The sequence below is a fragment of the Henckelia pumila genome, chromosome 4, assembly GCF_033568475.1.
Source record: "Henckelia pumila isolate YLH828 chromosome 4, ASM3356847v2, whole genome shotgun sequence".
Taxonomy (NCBI): Eukaryota; Viridiplantae; Streptophyta; class Magnoliopsida; order Lamiales; family Gesneriaceae; genus Henckelia; species Henckelia pumila.
This window is the reverse complement of record NC_133123.1, coordinates 185,613,271-185,638,265: the sequence shown is the minus strand read 5'-3', so window position 1 is coordinate 185,638,265 and position 24,995 is coordinate 185,613,271. Positions and strand designations below refer to the sequence as shown.

The 24,995-nt window shown below is 40.0% G+C and overlaps 1 protein-coding gene across 1 annotated transcript; it reads right to left on the bottom strand.

Annotated features, from left to right (window-relative positions):
• Positions 1-23,467: 23,467 nt before the first annotated feature.
• On the bottom strand, positions 23,468-24,613 carry LOC140862437 (uncharacterized). The gene is made up of 3 exons (XM_073265459.1): positions 24,596-24,613; positions 24,051-24,109; positions 23,468-23,993 (listed from the first exon to the last, which is right to left on the bottom strand). Exons 1-3 carry the CDS (start codon positions 24,611-24,613, stop codon positions 23,468-23,470), a joined length of 603 nt encoding a protein of 200 aa, XP_073121560.1.
• Positions 24,614-24,995: the final 382 nt, after the last annotated feature.

The window sequence follows — 24,995 nt, the reverse complement described above, 5'->3', positions numbered from 1 at the left end:
TAAGTATAAGTATTTTAAAGTATCATGCATGTATATGTATCCCTCGATATTACATGTTTTATACTTGTTGAGCCTTTAGGCTCACTACATTGATTGGTGTGAAGGTTAGACTTTCGATGAGATCGAGGGGTATGACTCTTGAGTGGAATGCGATGCAAGCTCGGCACATCCCTCCGACCTATGCTAGTCTTCCGCAATTGTTATTTAAACGTATAGTTTTGAGGTCTTTTATTTTTATATTGGTTAGATGTAAATGTAAGAACATTTAGATTTTTTTTGTTGGAATTTAACTATCAATTTGTTAAACTTTGGATGTTTGTGATGTCGAACCACTTCCTCTAGGTTCTTGTTCATTTTTCGGTCTAATATATGTGTCTTGTTGGTTACATTTTTAGTGTTTTGATTGAGACAGGTGGATTGTAACAGTTACAGAAAGGTCATTACAAATTTTTTTTTTAAAAAAATCCGCTTTATTTTAATATCTTTTAAATATTAGAGGTTAGAGTGTCGTTTCAGTAACTCACAAACACTTTACGACTAAGCGCATCGGCAACCGGATTCAAAGAGCCTTGATGGTACTTGATTTCACAATCATAGTCCTTCAACAGATCCTTCCAGCGTCGCTGCCTCATGCTCAACTCAGCATAAGTGAACAGATATTTCAAACTCTTATGATCCGTAAAGATCTCAAGCCTCTCATCGTACAAATAATGACGCCAAATATTAAGCGCAAAGACAATGGTTGGAAGCTCCAAATCATGTACATGATAATTCTCCTCATGAGTCTTCAACTGTCTGGAGGAATAGGCAATCACATGCCAATTATGAGTCAAGACACACCCAAAACCCTGGAGAGAAGCATCGGTGTAGGTTACGAAACCACCAAATCCAGACGGCAATGCTAGCATTGGAGCTGTCATCAAACGACGTCTCGACTCGCGGAAAATCTCTTCACACTCTATAGACCAAACGAAAGAAACATCCTTCTTCATCAACTGTGTCAAAGGCCCGGCTATCTGAGAGAAATTCTTCCCAAATCGTCGATAGTATCCTGCCAACCCAAGGAAACTACGGATCTCCGAAGCTGTCGTCGGATGCAACCAATTCAGAATAGCCTCTGTCTTGCCAGGATCAACTTCCACACCATCTCGAGCAATCACATGACCAAGAAAGACAACTCGGTCAATCCAGAAATCGCACTTACTGAGCTTAGCGTACAAATGTCTCTCTCTCAATATCTCTAAAGCAGTACGTAGATGAAAGGCATGCTCGTCAACACTACAAGAATACACCAAGATGTTATCAATGAACACTACCACAAATTTATGTAAGAAATCACGAAAAACCCTGTTCATGAAGTCCATGAAAACAACTGGAGCATTCATCAATCCAAACAGCATCACCAAGAACTCATAGTGCCCATAACGTGTTCAAAATGTTGTCTTAGAGATGTCCTCATATCTAACTCTAAACTGATGATATCTTGATCGCAAATCAATTTTAGAATAGACAGAAGTCCCCTGAAGCTGATCAAACAGATCATCTATCTGCGGAAGAGGATAGTTATTCTTGATGGTCACTTGGTTCGGTTGCCTGTAGTCTATGCAAAGACGCATTGAACTATCCTTATTCTTGACAAACAGCACTAGGGCTCCCAACGGTGAAACACTAGGTTGAATGTAGCCCTTATCAAGAGGATCCTGCAACTTCTTCTGCAACTCTCTCATCTCTATCGGAGCCAGACGATAAGGTGCTCGGGAAATCGGTGATGTCCCTGGCAACAACTCAATGTCAAACTCTATCTCACAAACATGAGGCAATCCTGGAATCTCATCAGGAAACACATCCGAAAACTCTCGAACTACTGGTATCTCCTGAATATCCGAACCCTATAGGGATGCATCAATCGCGTATATAAGGTAGCCTTCTCCGCAAGACTCTAAATAATGACAAGCTTTCAGAGCAGAAACCACTGGCATCGGGGGTCGTGCTCCCTCAACGAAGAAATACCACGCATCCCCATCCTCAGGGCAAAACTAGACAAACCTCTGGTAACAATCCAATATGGCTCTATAAGTAGTCAAAAAAGGTCAATCCCAATAATGCAATCAAAATCATCCATCGCTAAGATCATTAGGATAACACTCAACTGATGACCCTCAAATCCCAATGTACAACCCACCACTATAGGCTTAGCCAATACCTCCTGACCCATCGGAGTCGAAAAATCTAAAAACACGTCTAAGGGAACATACGATAGTATCAATCTCTTAACAAATCGAGCTGATATGAAAGAATGAGACGCACCAGTATCGATCAAAACGCATGCATGAAAACCTCACAAACTAAAGGTACCTGCAATCATGCTTGCTATTAGCCTGAGCCTGCTCCTGGTTCAGCACAAATACATGCTCCTAAACACGAGGGCGCAAAGTAGAATGACCACAAGAAGAAGTCTGTGGATGTTGCTGCTGCGACTGCTGATGTTTCTGGACGGTAGCCTGAGAGCCTCCACCGCTACCAGAACCACTCGCTGCTCCCAAATGGTTAGGACAGTTCTTCTTCAAATGACCCATCTAACAATAGAGGAAACAAGCGTCGGATGCACGATGACACTGGCCTGGAGGGTGTCTCCTCCTACATTTCTCACAACGACTATCCTTCTATCGGCCAAAGCGGTAAACACTACCGGATCCTGAAGAAGAAGAGGAAGTAGCACCCTGCTTCTTAAAGACTGGGCTCGTGTACCCAAAAACTCGAAGTTCGAGAAGTATGCAACTACCTCCCTTGCCTCAGACTGATCTTTGCTTGGCGACAACGGTTCACCAAGCCCTCATATGATGTATGATCATCACAAACAGTCACCCTGTCAAATATTTCCTGGTTCAGGCACGGGAGAAAATGGTCGTACTTTGCCTCGGAACTAGAACCAACATGCGGACAATAGGAAATTAGATCAATGAACTTCTACTGGTACTCATCAATGGACATTGTCCCCTGCTTCAGATTAAGAAGCTCTATCGCCTTCGCCGAACGAAGCGCTGGAGGAAATTATAACTGACGGAACAACCTGCAAAAATCAGCAAACAAAACATAACCTTGCTCCTGAAGAGTCTGAACAGATGCAGATCTCCACCACTTATGAGCTCCGCCCTCCAATAGGAAAGTAGCAGCCTCCATCTTCTGCTCCTCCGAGCAATCAAAAGCATGGAAACAGTGCTGCATCCGCTCAAGCCAATCCTCTGCAGCCTCAAGAGTTTCGCCTCCCACCAATTTCTTTAGGCCCAATCTTCACAAAACGAATAATTTCGAATCGGCGTCAACCCTCTCGATGATGGCGGTGCGCACGGTGACGTCTCGGTGTCTCCCCACCACCCCAACGCCCATCGTTATCCTGACTCTCGAAGTCTCTATCAGCCATCTGAAAGGATTAAGACACATTTAACACCCAAAGAGCCAAAACTACATCCCAAGAATATCTTATGCATGCTCTGATACAATAAATGTAGCGACCCAACTCGGATTCGATACTAATCAAATACAAATTAAGCATGCATTTAACATAATCATATTTTAACAACGGAAAGTTAAAGAATCAAAATCAAAATACAGTCGCTAGAATATAACCGATAGAAAACCTCATAAAAAATACTGTATAATACAACCAAATCAAACAGTGTATAAAATCCTAACAACTAAAGGAAACTTAGTGGAACCCTGAATCCTGGTCTCCGCCCTGCCGCGAACCTCCGACATCGCCTAATCTGAGACCTACCCCGCCGAATATGGTGTCCAGAAAATACAGAAATGCTGGACTTGAGCGACTACGCTCAATACGAAAGCAATGATATATAAACAAATATGATGCAAGAATGACTTAAAACTCAGTAAAAACTCAGTCTGCTCTGGGGCTCTAATCGAATATGTAGTACTGGCTGGAGAGCTACTTCGTGGGGTACATCCACATACTCGACCTATCACAGTAGCGTCATTCTCCGCCTTCGCGGCTTCTCTCGGTGATAGACAAAAAAATACGGGGCTGAGCCTTCCCTCACATGACCCACCTCTAACGAGTTGCAATCTAGAATAATCATGCATGTGCTAAAACAGTAAAATATGACACATAAAATGCAACATATAAGTTTATATATCATGCCGGCTATTTCGGTCAGTATTTACGTACTCAATCTCATCAATAAGAACAACCTAGCAAGTCCTGCTCTCTAGTCCAAGCCTATAATCTTATAGTCGCTATATCACTTATATTGCTCTAAAAGCCTTAACTAGACTATTAGATACTCTCTAAAGCTATTAGGGATCCAAAGTTATACCTCCGTCCGTCGTCAGCCCTTTGCTGTCGAAGTCCCAAATTCTAGACACAGCTCTGCTACAACTCTTGGAACACCTCACCAACTCCGGGGTAAGCCTAGAAGGTTAGGAATTTCCTAAATGGACTAGGAAACAAGAGAAGAGAGATGGAAAAGGTGCAAGGAAATGATCTCTCGGATCCCATATTTATAGAGCACGATCGGAAGCTCCGATCGTCTCTTAGAAAGCTCCGATCTACCTGATCGGAAGCTCCAATCCATGATATATGGCTCCAATCTCTACATGCGTGCCACGTGCAATGGTTCTCCAAAAAGTGTCTCCAGATACTGTTTGGAATCTCTGATCACCTTGCGGAAGCTCCGAACTCCCACTCCCGACATCACCCATGAAATCATCAAGCTGACCTCATTACGGACAGCTGGCTTGAGCAGATCGAAAGCTCCAATCTCTAATCGGACGTTCCGGTCTCTCTGGTTCCGATCACAAACTTACTCTCCGAACTTGCACACAGATCGGATGCTCCGATTCTATTTCGGACCTTCCAATCCCACCAAAGACTATCTAAACTATTTTCGCGTGTTCTGGATCCATTTTTGAACTCTTTAGACCCATTTGGTAATCTCTTAATCAAGTTTTACCCAATTTAATTATGATTACCAAGTTAATTACTAATTTTGGATACGGGTCACCACAATGCCATATAAGCTTATCAGCATTATTCACACATCATATCGGTAGGAGTCAGATCTAGGACCTCAGGCAGAATATTTCTCACCTTAATAATCAAGTACTTGATTTAGCCCAGCATGCAACAATTAAATCATGGGAATCAAATCTTGATCACTTGCTGAACCTACAAGAATATTATTGGCATCAACGAGCTCGGGCAAATTGGCTAGCAGTGGTAGATCGTAACACCCAATATTTCCATCTCCGAGCTTCTCGACGGCGACAAAAGAACCAGATTCTCGGAGTCTATTCTATTGACAACCAATGGCTTACCACTCATGTTGAGTTGAATTCTCATTTTCAAACCTATTTTGAGAATCTTTTCACTACTTCTATGCCACAGGTTGTCTGGATTGATCAGGTTTTAAATGAGATACCTCCCAAAATTAGTTTGGATATGAATTTGTAGTTGGATGCCCCTTTCTCGCGAGAAGAAATTAAACATGCCTTATTTGCGATGGGTCCATGGAAAGCTCCTTATTCACGTTGGTTTTTTCAGGATCATTGGGATTTGGTTGGCAAGCACGTCACTGAGGTCTGCTTGGATATTCTCAACCAGGGAGGGTCATATGGTGAGCTTAATCAAACTAATCTGATTCTGATTCCTAAACTATGGTATCCCACTTTAGCTAGTCTTTTTAGACCTATAAGCTTGTGTAAAGTTATCTCCAAGATTATTGCTAAAGCTTTAGCAAACAGATTGAAAATTTTCCTTCCGGAGATCATTTCTAGTGAACAAAGCGCTTTTGTTCCGAGACGTCTAATCACTAAAAATGTTATGATTGCTTTTGAATGTCTACATACTCTTCGTCGGCGCACCAAAAGAAAAAAGGGCTTATGGATTTAAAGCTGGATATTAGCAAGGCTTATGAAAGTGTCGAGTGGCTATTTTTGCGATCTGTGATGAGAAAGTTGGGTTATTCTACTCGATGGATTGAACTTATCATGAATTTTCTTACTTCCACGAGCTTCTCGGTACTCATTAATGGTCAGCAATCAGATCGTTTCAGACCGAGTAGAGATTTGCGGCAAGGTTGTCCGTTGTCTTCTTATCTTTTTTCTCCTAGGTTGTGAAGGGTTTCTTCTTTATTTCATCAAGGGGTGCAAGATGGTCGTATTAAGGGCATTTCTTGTGCCCGTAATTCACCTTCTATTCACCACTTATTTTTCGCAGATGATAGCCTAATATTTGGCACGACAGACACATTTAATTGTGAGCATATTTGGAATACGTTAGAAGGTTATGCACAAGCTTCTGGCCAAACCATAAATCTCATGAATTATACTATTACATTAAGCCCCAATATGACATCGGAACAGAAAAGTCAGGTTTGTGAATGCTTGGGGTTGGGGCAGAATGAATCTCATGACCTATATTTAGGTTTCCCAACTTTTGTTGGAAAGAAAAAATGTCGGGTTTTTTATGGCATCAGGCAAAGGGTTTGGAGGAATACTCAGTTTTGGAAGAGGAATATATTTTCAATAGGAGGTCGGGAGGTATTAATCAAGGCTGTGGCTTGGGCAACATCAAATTATACGATGTCCGAGTTCAAGATCTCGGTTGGTTTATCACAATCCCTGTAGAAAATGGTCACCAAATTTTGGTGGGGTAACAATAAGGATTTCGGTATCCATTGGTTAAAATGGGATCGTTCATGTTTGTCCAAACATAATGGTGGGATGGGTTTCCGTGATCTTTGTAAGTTTAACCAAGCTCTTCTAACTAAACAGGGATGGAGAATTTTACAGTACCCAGATTCACTTCTTTCTCAAATTTTCAAGCCAAATATTTCCCATCCACCACTTTTCTTCGGGCTAATATGAGTAACAATCCGTCTTATGTGTGGCGAAGTATCTTATGGGGTCGTGAATTATTAGCTAAGGGTAAAATAAATAAATAATATATAATAGAAAAAGAAAATAAGTAGTAAGATTAAATGATTGATGAAATGACATATTTGTCTAATAACAATGGAATAATTAAGTAGGGGTAATATTTAAATAAAATATATTAATATTCAAAATTGGAGTGCAATTATAAACTTTTGAAGTGTAAATATTTTTCTCATTTTGTTAACGGTGAATTTGTATTTTTAGTTGTGTAACTTGCATGTTTTTTTTTTTTTTTTGGTTTTGTTACTGTGAATTTTTATTTTGAAAGTAGTGTTTGCAACCTCTAAAAATAAGTAATTATTGACTTTTTTCAATTATTCATAATCACTTATGTTTAGAAGTTGAAAACAATACCTTAGTAATGTAACTTGTATATTGTTTTCATTTTTTATTTTCTAACTTATAATTATTTTCATTTTTGATATTTTTTATCGGTCATATATAAGAGGACATAATTGAAAGAAAATACAAATTAAAGGATAAAAAATGAAAACATTAATACACAAATTACAAGACTAGAAATGAAAATTCATCGTAATAATATCAAAATTAAGAAAAAATTTATATAAGTTACATGACTGAAAATACAAATTCACAGTTCGGGACCAAAAATGGAAATAAAATGCAAATTAATAGTAGAACAAAAACGGTTGATATTGTTGTAAACAAGTAAAAATTTATGGTAAAAAATATTAAAAACTCCAAAACTCAAAATATATCAAACTCTACACTTCACAAATTTTTCTCCCTCAATTCAATTGTGTTTTTCTACACAAATGGAGAGACCTATTTATAGATCTCATTTGGTGATTAGTCCAAATATTAATACATCATCATCTACATCATCACACACTAATTTTCAAAATTTTACAACTCTTATTTTCAACATTCAACTCTAATATAATAATAATATATTTTAAACACTCCCTCTTGTGATGATGATTGTCATACGATGATTGTCTTTATTACGTATTTTATGCTGCCTCGTTAAAAACCTTACTAGGAAAAATCCAATGGGATAAAAACCATAGTAAGGAAAAAAGAGTGCAACCACGTAAACTCTCCCTCATGTTAACACGAACGATTCTTCACATATTTTGTAGATTGCGCATCCCAATGTTATATATATGTGTTTTCATACAAAAATTGGCTCGAACGGGTTAATTGCAGGCGTGCCAGACACTTGATTGCCAAATGAAAATAACAAATGAAAATAAAAATCTAACTTCTAAAACCAAGCGAAAATGAGCCCCGGTTCCGTCGTCGGTCTCAAGTTCACCGGCAAAACGCTAAAGAACTAAAATAAAGTAGAAGACGAATTATTAATAGCAATCGAATATTGATTCTTTGCTACTGAAAATTCAAAATGACAAATGATTGTCATACTAATTATAAAAGAAAATGTTGTAATAGTTCAAGGAACCCAGCAAAAACAAGCCAAACATGTACGCTACAATGTTTAAAAAATGATAAAATGAAGGTACGAAAATTCTACAGAAAGATTACTGAAAAATACAGAGCTTTTTGAGAGCTATGTTTCTTGTTGAGATGATGTCTGCCTGTTCTTTCCTTCCGATGGTTCTTTTGTTCCCAATTCCATAACTTTCACCCCACTATCTCTCAAAAATGGGCCACGTTCACTTCAAATTGTTTCTGACTTGGTCATCCCTTTTAAATATAACTTCCACCTCATCTCTTGCCGACGGATTTTCATCTTCTGGGCTTCATTCCTGATGGGCCGAAACACTTGGGCTACACGGTTTTTAGGAGCTGGGCCAGGGAACTCGGATTCGTACAATATTTTATTTTATGGGTTCAAAATTGCCCCCTGCAGGTTGATGGCCCATTGGGCCATCGAAACTGGATGATGAACTCCTCCCTAACTGTTGGGCCGAGCAACTTTACCAAAGTATCTTTGAACTGGATAAGCTTTGTGACTTTGTTTTCAAATAAATCTCAATGATCCTGTTCTTCAAATTTTGAATCACTTGATCATGTCACCTCAGCATTATCATTATTGTTCCTCCAATATTCGCGCCTCTCTTTCTCTCTCCTTAGGGCTCTTCATCTTCACCGAGTAATTATTTTGAGCTGGCTTTGAGTTTCATCTCTTTGATCTTTGTAACACCTCGATATCTTAGTGTTTGGTCTGACATCCCGCTGCTTCTCCAACAAGTAAGCTTATACTCTTTTGGTTGTTCATCTGTTAAAACCTGCACACACAACGGAAAATACCATTCAATGGGTTAATTCACCTTTTATTTCTGCAGTATTTTACTCCTACTTTTCCATGGCGTCTACTCCTGCCAGTTCATCAATCGCTCTTGAGGAAATGGAGGCCATCAGTTATGTGCACTCTCCTTGAGCTCACGGATAATATTATCATTGATTTGATTACTTGGAACCCCTGTTTTCTTAATTTGTCTTATGTTCCTCACAGGCCTCCAAATCTTCTTTCTATTAAACCTAACTCTGTTGAGGTTTTGGCCACAATAAATCACGCTCCATACGTAGAGGTTCCCTTGCCACCATCAATTTTTCTCCAACCTATTTCCCCTTGACTCTTTATCGGCCTCCTCATTACTTTTAACCAATTCTATACAACCCCCTGCCAAAGCGGCTAAATTCAAATCTTGGCCCTGTTTCTCTCCTGAATGGGTGAATTGGATCGATAAACTGGAACCCCATTTCGGTGACATCTGGAAATCTCAAGGGTTGTATTATTTCATTTAGCTTATGAAAGTTCCATTCCCGTTGAAAACCAACCTACTAGAATCTGCACTCCGTTTTTGGTCCCCTTCTTGCAATTCCTTCATATTTGCTTGTGGACCAATGACCATTACTCTTCATGATATCCTTCGTTTACTGAGGATTCCAATCATTGGTCTAGAATTGATAGGTGTCATCTCGATGACGGATGTTCCCAACCTTCCAGATGAGTATCTGAACTACACCTCTTATGCCTCTATGATAAGAACTTGGCATACCGCCTCTGAGACCCCTAATGCTGATGAACATATCGTTTATGTGGGTACTCATTTGCAAATTCTTGTTTTGCCCTGCTTCTGGTCGTCCATCCACAGAGTACTTGTCCCTTGCACGTCTGTTGAGTATCGGGAACCTTGTCAATTTAGGGGTCATGTTCTTAGGGTCTGTCTACCGAGGGTTGAGTAAAAGTGTACTCGATACTCCCCTTTGCAAACTTCAAGGTGTATGCTGGTTCTTGAAGTTGTGGCTCTTTTCCTATTTTTCGGACATTAGGAACCTTCCGTTTACTAGCATTAATCCTTCTGACAGTAACGCTCTATCCTATTGCATCACCACAGTTTTTAAGGATTTCTTGATGACTTTTTTCAATACCCTTGAGGAGGGGCGTTGTTACTATTTGCCATGGTTTCTCAACACGGCAAATTATCCTTGGATCTTGCGTTTCATGTCTCACCAAAGCAGGTCTTTTCCACAAGTTGTTGATGACATACGACTTGCTTGTCTTCATTTAAAATTTTTGATTAGTAGTGGTACCTTTTCCAATGATAATGCAATTCTCCCTTTGGAGATATACAATCCTTTGATCGTGGCCCGGCAATTTGCTTTTCCCCCTACTATACCCGAAAACAATTTTTTCTTCCCTCAACAGTTTTACCTGAGACCATTTGGGATGAGTTAGTTGATCGTCATTTCTCTTTGGCCACTGCTAAATTAAACTTAGTATCGGGATCCTTCTTTCAAGTTCCAATTCAGGATGTGGCTCGGGATAGCATTGTTCCTTTTATGTCATGGTGGACTCCTAAATACCAAGCTCTTACTCCTGCTTTGACAGTTCCTCCTGGTAACTGTACAATCTCTAAACTGGAATTTTATAGTTAGTTGGCATACTTATTATTACCTTCTTCTCTTTAGCAGTTCAAACCTCTGTCAAAAAATTGAAAACCATGGGTGGTGGAGCGCCAAAAGAATCTTCCCCTGCTAAAGTTAGAAAAAGTACCCGTGTGTCACGAAGATTAGCCATGCAACCCTCACGTAGTTCTGAGGTTTCTGCTGATGCAGAAGAAGACGATACCATATTTGTTTCCTCAATTCCCTTCAAAGTTGATGCCCCTGGATCAACTGCTGAGGTGATTCAACCAACGAGTTCTATGCCATTGAAAGATGAGGCGTCTCCCACCAAGCACCCAACGCCTTCTGATGTTGCTGAGAACATCATTGTGGCACAAATCATCACCAGCATATCTTCAAAAGCTCCTCCTCCCAAACTAAGTATTCCCGTTCATGCTCCCCATGTTGCACAAGTCTCTAACATATTCACCGCATCAACTGTTGTCGAGGTAATACTTTGTTTAGGACTATATTCTTGTTCCTATTTTTATTATTTCACTATCTCCTGGTACCTCATGCAGGATTACTCCTCTCGGCGGATTCAAATGTGCACTCTTCCTTTAGTCACGATGGACTTAGACTTCAGATTTTTGCAAGACGTAAAGTGAACTCATTCCAGAAGTTCCACCATATCCCAGCATAGAGTATGTCAATCACGCTATGACCACCATCAAGTCTTTAATCGTTCAAGATTTATTCACTTTAACAGAGCAGCAGTATCAAGAACTTCTGAAAGAGTTTCACTTACTTCAGAGTTCCCAGGGGTGTTTTGAATCCCCACTAGGTATGACTTCTCATTCTCAGCCTTCTATCCTTTCAGAGGCCTTAGATGCTGTGAACAAGCATACGGAGGTATTGGCCAGACTGGAGACTTTCAGGGCCTCTAAAGAAACTTGGGATAATCTCAAGAGAGTGAGAGAGAGCAATAATAACAAAATGATTGAGGTGGGTAAAAATTTTGATACTGTGGAAGAAAAAATATTACATTTGAAGAAGGAATTGGCTATCTGGGAAGCCAAGAGAGTGCAACTACTAGAGGAAGGTGAATCTCTCAAAGCACAAATATTGTCGGCTGACCAGGAGATAGGTGACACTGGGATCCAATTGGTTATCAAAAGGCTGAGTACCAAGGATGGAACACAATTCTGAATGAGTCCATGGCCACACAGCTAGAGTGTAAACAGAAGTGGGAAGAATTAGCAGCCGCACTAGGTTAATTTCACTATTTCATGGAGAAAACAATATTCCTTTTTGCTGTTAGAACCATTTCGACCGCGTTCTTTTGAACACTTAGGTATCTTCTCTATTTCAGACTTATGGTCTGATTGACCATTGACAGTCGTGTTTTGTTTGCATATTTTGTTGTTATTTTGTTAGTAGTTTGCATGCATTTATTTGTTTTTGTTCATGTTTTATCTTAGTTTTTTTGTATGCATGCATTTACCTTCCTAACATGCTCTCGGGTTCAATGTGTAGGAGATATCAAATTTGAAGAATAAAGGCAGAATATTGGCAAAGTTTCACGTGCTCGATCCCACAAACTCATAGATTCAAGACAGTGGGCGAGACATTTTTAGCGCGTTCGATCCGAGGAACTCACGCGATCGAGCGCGGCCAAGGAATTTCAAGACAGGAGGATCACATATTTTAGCGCGCTCGATCGGACGTACTCATGCGATCGAGCGCGCTAGTCTGTTCGGGAAGATTTGTTTTAATTTTGGAAACTTTGTTATTATAGATTCTAGGCTTTATTAGGCTTTTAATTCCGTTTTGGAGGGATTATTATCAAACTTTGGATATTTCCTTGGAGGCTAGGTTTTATTTTTCATCTCTCTTTCAAGTTTTCTTCTTTTCTTTTGAATTTTTCTTAAGTTTTGATGAATCGTTGTAGCTAAACTTTTATTCTTTGTTGAGGGAGACGAAACCTTGATATAATTTATTCATGAGATTTGATTTTCAGTGTTTAATTCTTATTAAGTATCAATTTCTGATCTGTTTTATTTCATGTTTGTATGTGAATTTCTTAGACTGGCCATCTTAGGATTTTGCTGTATAAACTATAGCTAAATTAGAATTCAAATCTGTAATTGTTTGAATCAACTAATTTGCGAAGCAACTACGTTTGATATTTTCTGCTGTTAAATTTATTAAATCATAGGGTCAATTGTTGACTAGGCTAAATACAACCGCTGGTGTTTGTGTTGTCTAGATTCGTCAGTTTTACTCGTTTGAATGCTACCTTAGATTTAAATTTAGATCGCTGGAATCCAGATTAATTTATTGGTAAGGGTTAATCTAGAACGCTGGTGTCTAATTAACTAAAATTAAGGTGAAACAGGAATTTGGTTTTCAATGACGAATATTTTATAGGATGAATTATTTTTAGGGAATCAATGATTGAATGAATAAATATCAAGGGTGTAGTCAATTGATACCAAGGCTTGTCTCCTATTGATTTCTTCAATTTAATTTTCATTCTTGCATGCTAGTGATTTTATCAATTTTTAATTGCTTAAATTTTATTAGTCAATCCAAAACTCAAAACCCCCTTTAGTGTACTTAGGACACATTAAATTTACCTTTCCTCGTGGGAACGATCCCTACTCACGCTACTACATTTTTGTGGTTATCTGATTGAGTTGGATAATTTGGGCGCGATACGACTTAACGCCACCAAATTTTGGCGTCGTTGCCGGGGAACGGTGTTTAATTTATTGTGTTCTATTTCTTTTTGTTTTGTTCTATTTTATCTCACTCTCTTCTATTTTCTTTGTTTCTAGTTTTCTCTCGTTCATGCTTTCAGGTGATTTAGCTGAAAAAAACTTTCTTTAAGACCCGGAGATCGAAAGGACCTTACACAGGCGAAGGAGAGAACTTCGTAGGCAACAACAAGAGGCAGCTGCTCGAGCTGCTTTTCCAGAAGAAGAGATGGATGCTAATGAGAACCTGAGTCTTAGACAATTGGGCACTCCTGATCCCAATCAACAACCTTTATGCATTACTTTTCCTACATTAGAAAATAATGCTACTTTTGAGCTTAAGTCTGGGTTGATTCACTTATTACCTGCTTTTCATAGTCTTGCAGGTGAGGACTCGAATAAACACTTAATAAAATTTCACGTGGTCTGCACGAGTATGAAGCCCCATGGAGTGACAGAGGAGCAGATTCAGTTGAGAGCTTTTCCTTTCTCTTTGAAGAGTGCTGCTAAGGATTGGCTATATTACTTGCCCTCTGGTTCTATAACAACTTGGACGGAGATGAAAATAATCTTTCTGGAGAAATAATTTGAAGCATCTAGAGCCGCGAACATCCGAAAGGAAATCTATGGAATCAAGCAATACTCCGGAGAATCACTGCATGAGTACTGGGAGCGGTTCAAGAAGCTTTGTGCTAGCTGTCCGCAGCACCAGATAAGTGAAAATCAATTAATACAATTTTGCTATGAAGGTTTGTTTACCTCATGATAGGAGTATGCTAGACGCAGCCAGTGGAGGAGTTTTTGTGGACAAAACTCCGGTACAAGCGAGGAATCTGATAGAGAATATGGCTGCCAATTCTCAACAATTTGGCACCATCAGGAATGAGCATGTACCAAAGAAAAACACCGAAGTAAATGTCTCTTCCCTTGAGCAACAATTAATTGAATTGATGTCTCTTGTGCGTCAGATGGCTGTAGGGAATGGACAACCTGCAAAGGCATGTGGAATTTGTGCTATAGTGGGACATGCTACTGATATGTGTCCCACACTTCAAGAAGAATCGGTAGAACAGGTCAATGCTACTGGAGGATTTCTTGGATCACCACAAAGGAAATATGATCCTTATTCCAACACATACAATCCTGGTTGGAAGGATCATCCAAATATGAGATATGGGAATCCTCAAGCAAATCAATCGGGCCCTCAAGCACCACCGCACAATCAAGCTTATAGGCCACCGTATCCTCAACAGCAGCAGCGTCCTCAGATTCCCAATCCGGGTGAGTTTCTTGAAAATATTGTTAAGGAGCTTGCTACTAATACTGTAACTTTTCAACAGGAAACCAGAGCAAGTATTCAAAATTTGAATACCCAGATGGGACAGCTCGCCACCACCATCAATAAGTTAGAATCACATCATTCTAATGCTCTACCATCTCAAACAATTCAAAATCCAAGAGAGAACGCAAGTGCTATTACTCTACGAAATGGAAAGGAATTGAAAATTAAAGTGAAAGAAGTGGAGGCTTCACCCAAGGAGAAGCCACAAGAAGAACCGAAGGCAACTGATGGAGAAGCATCCAAGGAAGAAGCGTCAAGAGGTAAGTTTCCTCCACTTTCTGAATATAAGCCTGTTGCCCATTTTCCCTTAGCACTTAAGGAGTCTAGAAAATATGAAGGGATAAAGGATCTTTATGAGACTTTTCGTAGATGTGAGGTGAATATTCCGTTGTTAGACGCTATTAAGCAGGTACCTCGATACGCGAAGTTCTTGAAAGAATTGTGCACAGCAAAGAGGAAGCAGACATTGAAGGGTTGTCAAAAAGTGAAACTTGGTGAGAACGTATCTGCTGTGATCCAACAAAAATTGCCCTCAAAATGCAAGGATATAGGTATGTTTTCTATCCCATGCACTATAGGGAATGTTAGACTTGAGAAGGCCATGTTAGATCTAGGAGCATCAATCAACGTTATGCCATATTCTATCTATGCATCCTTGAATCTTGGTCCATTGAACAAAGCTGGAATTGTTATTCAATTAGCTGATAAGTCTAATGAATACCCTAGGGGAATAGTGGAAGACGTGTTAGTGCAAGTAAATGACTTGGTATTTCCTGCAGATTTTTATGTGCTAGACATGGAAAACGGTGATCATAATAGTCCTATTTTGTTAGGCAGACCATTCTTGAAAACTTCCATGACTAAAATTGATGTTCACAGTGGCACACTCACCATGGAATTTGATGGCGAGGTTGTGAAATTTAATATTTTTGATGCCATGAAATTTATTGACAGTGATGATTGTGTGTTTTCTGTTGATATTGTAGATTACATGGCACAAGATTATTGTGAGCATGTAGGAAAAGATGATCTATAGGTGGCTCTCATTGCACCCATTCAGCAGGATGATGGAATTGAAGTCAGTGAAGAAGTGAAAGAGATTGAGCGAATTCTGAACAATGCTTCTGAGTTACCTCAGTCAGGTAATGTCTCTTATTTATCTTTACCAATATCTAATACTCTGCGTCTCACATCTGTTTTGTAGGCACCAGTGGTCGAACTAAAGACACTTCCAAAACATCTCAAGTAAGTTTTCCTTGGAGAAGAAGAAACATTACCAGTCATCATCTCCAATAGTTTGGAAGCCGACCAAGAAGAACAGCTAGTCAAAGTACTGCAAGAGCACAAGACTGCTATTGGGTGGACTATAGCAGACATCAAGGGAATTAGTCCTTCCACATGCATGCACCAAATTTTGATGGAGGAAGGAGCAAATCCCTCATGTCAGCCGCATAGAAAGTTTAACCCACCAAAGATGGAGGTGGTAAATGCTGAAATTATGAAACTCCTTGAAGTTGGAGTCATCTACCCGATTTCTGACAGTCAGTGGGTCAGTCCCATCCAAGTGGTACCCAAGAAAACCGGAATTACTGTGGTGAAGAATAAGGATGATGAGATGGTTCCCACCTGTATTCAAAATGTGTTGAGGGTTTGTATTGATTATAGTAAGCTGAATGTCGGAACCCGAAAGGACCACTTTCCTTTACCCTTTATTGATCAAATGATTGAAAGGTTAGTGTGTCACCCTTACTATTGTTTTCTTGATGGATATTCTGGTTATTTTCAGATTGCTATCGCACTGGAGGATCAGGAAAAGACAACATTCACTTGCCCGTTTGGCACTTTTGCATATCGACGGATGCCCTTTGGACTTTGCAATGCGCCGACCACTTTCCAACGGTGTATGGTTAGTATTTTTTCTGATTTCGTCAAGCATATCTTAGAAGTTTTTATGGTTGATTTCACTGTCTATGGTGATTCCTTTGAAAATTGTCTGTTTAACCTTGCTCTTGTCCTTAAGAGGTGTGTCGAAACCAACCTAGTTTTAAATTCTAAAAAATGTCATTTTATGGTTGGGCAAGGTGTTGTGTTAGGTCATGTTGTTTCATCTAAGGGAATAGAGGTAGACAAGGCTAAAATTGATATTATTCAGTCTCTTCCTTATCCCACATGTGTGCGGGAAGTGCGTTCTTTTCTTGGCCATGCAGGTTTCTACAGGAGATACATTCAAGACTTCGCCAAGACCGCATCCCCCATGTGCAAGCTGTTGCAAAAAGATGTCCCGTTTGAGTTTGATGAACCATGCAAAACATGTTTTGATAAACTCATAGAATCCTTGACATCTGCACCAATAATCCAACCACCGGACTGGAGCCAACCATTCGAGATCATGTGTATTTCCAGCGACTATGCAGTTGGCGCGGTTTTAGGCCAGAAAGTTGGGAAAGCATCGCATGCTATCTACTACGCTTCGCGTATCCTAAACGATGCCCAACGGAACTACTCCACCACTGAAAAGGAGCTCTTAGCTGTTGTTTTTGCATTAGAAAAATTTCGCTCTTATTTACTAGGTGCTAAAGTCATTGTTTATTCTGATCATGCAGCTCTTCATTTTCTGATGGCGAAGAAGGAGGCAAAACCAAGGATGATAAGATGGATACTACTTTTGAGCGAATTTTATGTGGAAATCAAGGACAAAAGAGGGACCGAGAATCGAGTTGCTGATCACTTGAGTCGCCTAATTCATGTCGATGAGGAGCTGAATTTGCGAGAAGAATTTCCTGATGAGCAACTATTTTCAGCAAGCACGGAATTACCCTGGTACGCAAATATTGTGAATTATTTATTTACTAATGGGTTTCCCTCTGAATTTTCAAAGGCGCAAAAGGACAAAGTGAGAAGCAATGCTAAGTACTATGTGTGGGATGATCCATACTTGTGTAAACACTGCGCTGATCAAGTTATACGTCGATGTGTACCCGAAAGCGAGATAATCCCTATCCTTATGTTTTGCCATTCTTATGCATGTAGTGGCCACTTTGGAGCTAAAAGGACAGCAAGAAAGGTGTTGGACAGCGGATTTTTCTTGCCATCCTTATTTCGAGACGCTTACGTGTTTTGTAAGTCGTGCGCTCAATGCCAAAAGACAGGTAATATCTCCCAGCATAATAAGATGCCCCAGCAACCCATTCTAGTTTGTGAGATCTTTGATGTTTGGGGCATCGACTTCATGGGACCTTTTCCAAGTTCATATGGATTTATTTATATATTACTTGCTATGGACTGTGTCTCTAAATGGGTGGAAGCAAAGGCCACCCGTACTAACGATTCTAAAGTTGTTGCAGTGTTTATCAAGCATAACCTTTTCTCTAGGTTTGGAATTCCGAGAGCCATCATCAGTGATATAGGAACACACTTCTGCAACCAAACTGTGGCTACTTTGCTTAAAATGCACCATGTGACGCACAGGGTCTCCACTGCATACCATCCACAATCCAACGGTCAAGCTGAGGTATCGAACCAAGAGATCAAGTCCATCCTAGAAAAGACCGTAAATCCTACAAAAAAGGACTGGAGCTTGCGTTTGGATGATGCCTTGTGGGCGTATAGAACCGCGTTCAAGAAGCCGATTGGAATGTCCCCATATCGGCTGATTTTTGGAAAACCATGTCATCTGCCTGTGGAATTTGAGCATCGAGCCTATTGGGCTATAAAAAACTTCAACATGCAGATGGATGAGAGTGGCGAGCACTGGAAGCTGCAGTTGCAAGAATTGGAAGAGATCCGCAATGATGCTTATTCCAGCTCCAAGATTTACAAGGACAAAACAAAGGCCTTCCACGACAAGATGATCTCTAGACGGGAATTCGAAGTCGGTCAGAAAGTTTTGCTCTATCATTCATGACTTCGGTTATTTCCAGGTAAGTTACGTTCACGTTGGAATGGACCGTTTGTTATAACTAATGCCTTTCCCCATGGTGCAGTCGAAATTCAAAGCTTGGACACATCCAAAACATTCAAGGTGAAAGGTCACCGAATGAAACACTACCATGAAGGAGTCCAAGAAAACGTAGGAGGGGACGAGCATGATATCACCCTAGATGCTCCGCCAAATGTCGACTAAATCGCGGCATGCAGTCGAGCTATAGACTAACTATAAATTTAGCGCTGACTGGGAGGCAACCCAGTGTTTTTTTGCCTGTTATTTTTGTTTGGTTTTATTTTTTGGTTTGTTTTGCGTTCGTTTGTTTTGCGGAAAATTTTGACAATAAAATTTTTTTTTTCTGAAGGCTTTGTGCGCTCGATCTTGCGTCCTCACGCGATCGAGCGCACGTTTTTCCCCTAACTCTTTGCCCCGCATATTTTATTGGGCGCGCTCGATCTTGCGTACTCACGCGATTGAGCACGCGATTTTACCCCACTTTTCTGCCCCTGATTTTAAGAAGCGCGCTCGATCCTGCGTACTCACGCGATCGAGCGCGCTCCCCTGTGCGTGTTTTATTGCTTCTTTTCTTTTTTTTCCCTCACTTTCCCTTTTCTCTTACTCGGTTTCCCTAGAACCCTAAACCCCCAAATTTCAGATTTGTTCAATCTTCACCAATTTTTCCTCATCTCTTGCAAGCATCATTCCAAGGATTGCATTCTTAATCCCTTCTCTCATCTCCATTTCTCTATCGCATTATTTTGCTCAGAAACACCGGAAATATTAGTGCACGCCACGATAAATTGCCCTTGTCAAGTTTTCGTGCAATTCTCACGACATTATGGCTCCAAAACGCAATCGCGAGGTAGGCAAATCTTCTCGCCAGGGTACCCATGCTTCAAATGCTCCACTCCACCCAGCCGGCCAATTCGTCAACCAAGCGGCTCGGGACCGGTATGATCATGCAAAAATCCATCGCTCCCATATTACTGAGAGGGGTTTTGATATCAAGGCTTACGACAGCAATGTGGCTACCCAAATCTTGAACCGTGGGTGGGGAAAATTTAGTCAACCACCTTCTCCAGCCATTGTCCCTCTTGTTAGGGAATTTTATGCTAATGCTGCAGAGCGCACGGATAGTAAGGCTTTCGTTCAAGGAATGTTGATTTCTTATGCGCCCAAAGATCTGAATAGTCTATTGGAGATGCCCGACATTGATGATAGCTTGTACCTGAGCATCGCCCTCGACCCGGATTTTCACAAGGTCCTTTAGCAATTATGCATGGTAGGGGCTGCCTGGCGGGATCCTGTTACGTTCAAATGCTTTAAGGAGAAATACCTATTGATGAATCCGGCCACTTGGTACATTTTCATTGCCCGACATCTGATGCCCATCTCCCACACTAGTGAAGTCTACGTTGAGCGTGCAGTGCTCCTCTACGCTCTTGATCTAAATCTGCCGGTAAATGCGGGCCGAGTGATTCATGCACAGATGAGGCATTCCATCACTACCAGGACATCGGGTCTTTTCTTCCCGATGATCATCACGTAGCTGTGCTTGCGTGCCGGTGTGCCACATCGACCCGATGAGGAAAGGTTGCCACCAATGCGCCCCATTGACAGTGCGACTATCGATGCCAAGCGTGCATATCGGATGAGCCAGTTCATGGTGGACGATCGATTCGTGCCGGTCCCCGATCCCGTACGACCTATGCCTCTTCCTCTCCGCACTACTACCATCACTATTCGAGAATTGGCCCAACATGCTCGGTACCAAAATGAATTCAATGCCGCCACGGCTTCCAATTTTCAAGTCCTGGACTCCATTTGTCGTGGCATTTTTTAGCGGCTCGGGATTGACCCTACCACGCTTCCACCGGCTGTCCCATTCCCGCCACCTTTTGCATTTCCCTTCGCCGATCCTGTCCCTCCTCCCGAGCATGCAGAGGAGGACGACGCCGACCTCTAAACCAGGGGAGTCTTATTTTTTTTTTCTTTGCTTTGCATTCTGTTTGCATTTTGTCTTTGGTTTGTTGTTTGTTTTGTTCGTTTAGTTCTTGAACATTGGGGACAATGCTTAGTTTAAGTGTGGGGGGGGGGGGGGGGTTGCATTGCATGCATTTTGTTTCCTTTGTTTGTATTGCATTATCTTGTTGTTGTCGTTTGTGTTGTTCAAATGCATGAGTTGAGGATGAGTTTGTTAGCCTATGATGAGGTAATTGAAAAAAATGATGATTTTTGAAATTAACTCTTGATCAGTTTTGAGAAACCGAAGGTTGCTTGTTGAATATTCTTAAGCACGCATGTTTAACCGGTAAAGTGTAGCGATGTATTAGATATTGTGGAGGTCTGTTGGACTATTGCACGACAATAAGTGTTTGTGAAACTTGATAGTGCTTGAATCTTGATGATTTTTTTTATATGGCATACACTTTCTTGGGCGCACCTCAAAATTTTTTGTTTTATGAAACATAAAAACAATTTTTGGAAACAAATTAACTCATCCGGGTTGCAAGCAAGATGTTTGAAATCCTATTCATCTTGTTTGTGGCTAAGTATGAGGATTACATGGGGTTAATCTTTAAAAAAAATAAAAAATAAAAAAATAACTTTTAATTCCATCCGGACGATAAGTAAGGAATTGAAATCCTAATACTTTGCTTCTGGTTAAGTCTGCGGGTAAAATGAGATTAAATAAATTTTGACAACGTTTTGAAATCACGATTCCATCCGGGCTTGAAATGTGAATGAAATTCTATTCATTATTTCATAGCTAAGTTTGCGGACCTAATAGGATTGTAGTTCCATCCGGGCTATGGACGAGGGGATTGAAATTCGAATCCTATCTAGTTATAGCTAAGTATGCGGGTAATTATTGGGAATTTAAAAATGTCGGGTGCAAAATCCAACGGTGCGTAATTATTCTCAAGGAAGTTGTGTTGTGTTGAAGGATTGTTTGGAGGAGAGTTCTTGATGGTGAGGCTTGCACTGAATTGTTATAGGTCGGCGAAAAGTCTTGAAGCTTTGTTCTTTTGAAGTTGCATGTAACTGGGGTAACATGACACACACACACGTTCGCATTCGACTGCAGGTGTATCATTGATGATTGAGGGTAGCTATAAACTTGTTTTAGATGAAAGTGGTTTTCTCTGAGGCTATGTTGTGCATTCTCGTCTTTGCTTATGTATTTGTTTTGTTTCATTTTATTTTGCATGACTTGCTCGAGGGCGAGCAAGGATTAAGTGTGGAGTAATTGATAGTCGTGTTTTGTTTTCATATTTTGTTGTTATTTTGTTAGTAGTTTGCATGCATTTATTTGTTTTTGTTCATGTTTTATCTTAGTTTTGTTGTATGCATGCATTTACCTTCATAACATGCTCTCGGGTTTAATGTGTAGGAGATATCAAATTTGAAGAAGAAAGACAGAATATTGGCAAAATTTCACGCACTCGATCCCACGAACTCATAGGATCGAGCGCGGCGTCTGGAGATTCAAGACAGTGTGCGAGACATTTTTAGCGCACTCGATCCGAGGAACTCAAACGATCAAGCACGGCCAAGGAATTTCAAGACAGGAGGATCACATATTTTAGCGCGCTCGATCAAATGTACTCATGCGATCGTGCGCGCTAGTCTGTTCGAGAAGATTTGTTTTAATTTTGGAAACTTTGTTATTATAGATTCTAGGCTTTATTAGGCTTTTAATTCCATTTTGGAGGGATTATTATCAGACTTTGGAGATTTTCTTGGAGACTAGGTTTTATTTTCCATCTCTCTTTCAAGTTTTCTTCTTTTCTTTTGAATTTTTCTAAAGTTTTTGATGAATCGTTGTAGCTAAACTTTTATTCTTGGTTGAGGGAGACGAAACCTTGATATAATTTATTCATGAGATTTGATTTTCAGTGTTTTATTCTTATTAAGTATCAATTTCTGATCTCTTTTATTTCATGTTTGTATGTGAATTTCTTAGACTGACCATCTTAGGATTTTGCTGTATAAACTATAGCTAAACTAGAATTCAAATCCGTAATTGTTTAAATCAACTAATTTGCAAAGCAACTACGTTTTATATTTTCTGCTGTTGAATTTATTAAATCGTAGGGTCAATTGTTGACTAGGCTAAATACAACCGCTGGTGTTTGTGTTGTTTAGATTCGTCAGTTTTACTCGTTTGAATGCTACCTTAGATATAAATCTAGATTGCTCGAATCCGGATTAATTTATTGGTATGGGTTAATCTAGAACGCTGGTGTCTAATTAACTAAAATTAAGGTGAAACAGGAATTTGGTTTTCAATGACGAATATTTGATAGGATTAATTTATTTTAGGGAATCGATGATTGAATGAATAAATATCAAGGGTGTAGTCGATTAATACCAAGGCTTGTCTCCTATTGATTTCTTCAATTTAATTTTCATTCTTTCATGCTTGTGATTTTATCAATTTTTAATTGCTTAAATTTTTAGTAGTCAATCCAAAACTCAAAACCCCCTTTAGTTTACTTAGGACACATTAAATTTACCTTTCCTCGTGGGAACGATCCCTAATCACGTTACTACATTTTTGTGGTTATCTGATTGAGTTGGGTAATTTGGGCGCGATACGACTTAGCGCCACCAACCATTTATCTTTAGTTATTTTACGCATTCATTCCTGGAAATTCTCCACTATTATATTTATTTACAAACACTCGGCCATAATTTAGCCTGATAATTACAAAGTGTCTTAAAGAACATGTTCCTACTAGGAATGTATTTCTTCAAATATCTACCATTGATGCATCGTTTGTGAGGTTCCACTTCTACAATAGCTAGCCAATAAGCGTTCCCATCCAGAACTCGATGAACTTTAAATGGTCCTTCCCAATTTGGAGACCATTTTCCCAATTCCCTGTCCTTAACTCCCACAGGTAGTATGACTTTCCAAACCAGGTCTCCTTCATGGAACGACTTCTTTCTAACCCATTTATTGTAACTCCGAGCCACCTTTTCTTTTTGGAGCATGAGGCTATTGAGAGCTTGCATTCGTGTATCATCGAGATCCTCTAACTCTGTGATCATGGCTTCATTGTACATTTCCGGAATCAAATGATTTTTCATAGCTATTCGTAATGACGGAACCATGATTTCCATACGCAACACAGATTCATGCCCATAGGCCAATGCAAAAGGACTTACCCCGGTTGCGGTTCTCTTTGATGTTCTGTATGCGCATAATGTTTCGGATAATAGCCTATGCCAATCTCTTGGATTGTCTTACATCATTTTCTGCAGGATTTGAATCAGCACTTTATTAGAAGCTTCTGCTGGCCCATTGGCCTGAGGGTAATACGGAAGAGCAATGTAACTTAATGTCATAATCTGCTGCAAAATCTTTCACTTCCGACCCCACAAACATGGTTCCTTGATCTGTAATAATAGATTTTGGTCTACCAGATCAATGTATGATGTGTTACTTGATAAAATCGATCACATCTTTTTGTTCCACATTTTTCAATGGTATGGCCTCCACCCATTAGTAAAGAAGTCGGTAGCCACAATATTGAAATTATGGCCTTTAGATGAAGATGGATAAATTTTCCCGATTAAATCTATAGCCCAACCTCGAAAAGGCCATGGTTTTATAATAGCATACATTTCATCAGTGGGAACCCGTTGGATATTGACATGTCTTTGGCAAGATTGACATCCTTTAGAGTATCTAATGCAATCTTTCAACATTGATGGCCAATAATACCCATGTCTCCTCATGAGCCATCTCATCTTCATTCCTGATTGATGTGCACCGCGTACTTCTTCATGTACCTGTTTCATGACTTCCATTGCCTCAGGGAACCCAATGCATCGCAACAACAAACCATCCATTCATTTCCTATATAAATCACCTTCCACCAATATATAGTTAAGGACTTTCATCCTTAAACCATATGGAGTTGATTTCTTGGGGAACTGTAAAGCTTCTTTTAGTTCCTCTCTCCAATCACCTGCCAAATTAACATCCACATTAAAAGTCTCAATTTGTAATCCCCTTTGTATGATGGAGGGATGATTCTTTTTTCTGAATTAACACCAGTCTATGAGTGATTTCCTCAGACAATCTCAACCCCAAAGCAATTTGCGCCAGTTCATTGGCCTCCCAATTTTGTCGTCTTGGTACATATTGGAAATTTATCTCCTCAAAATCATCAGCCAGCTGGGAAGCGGC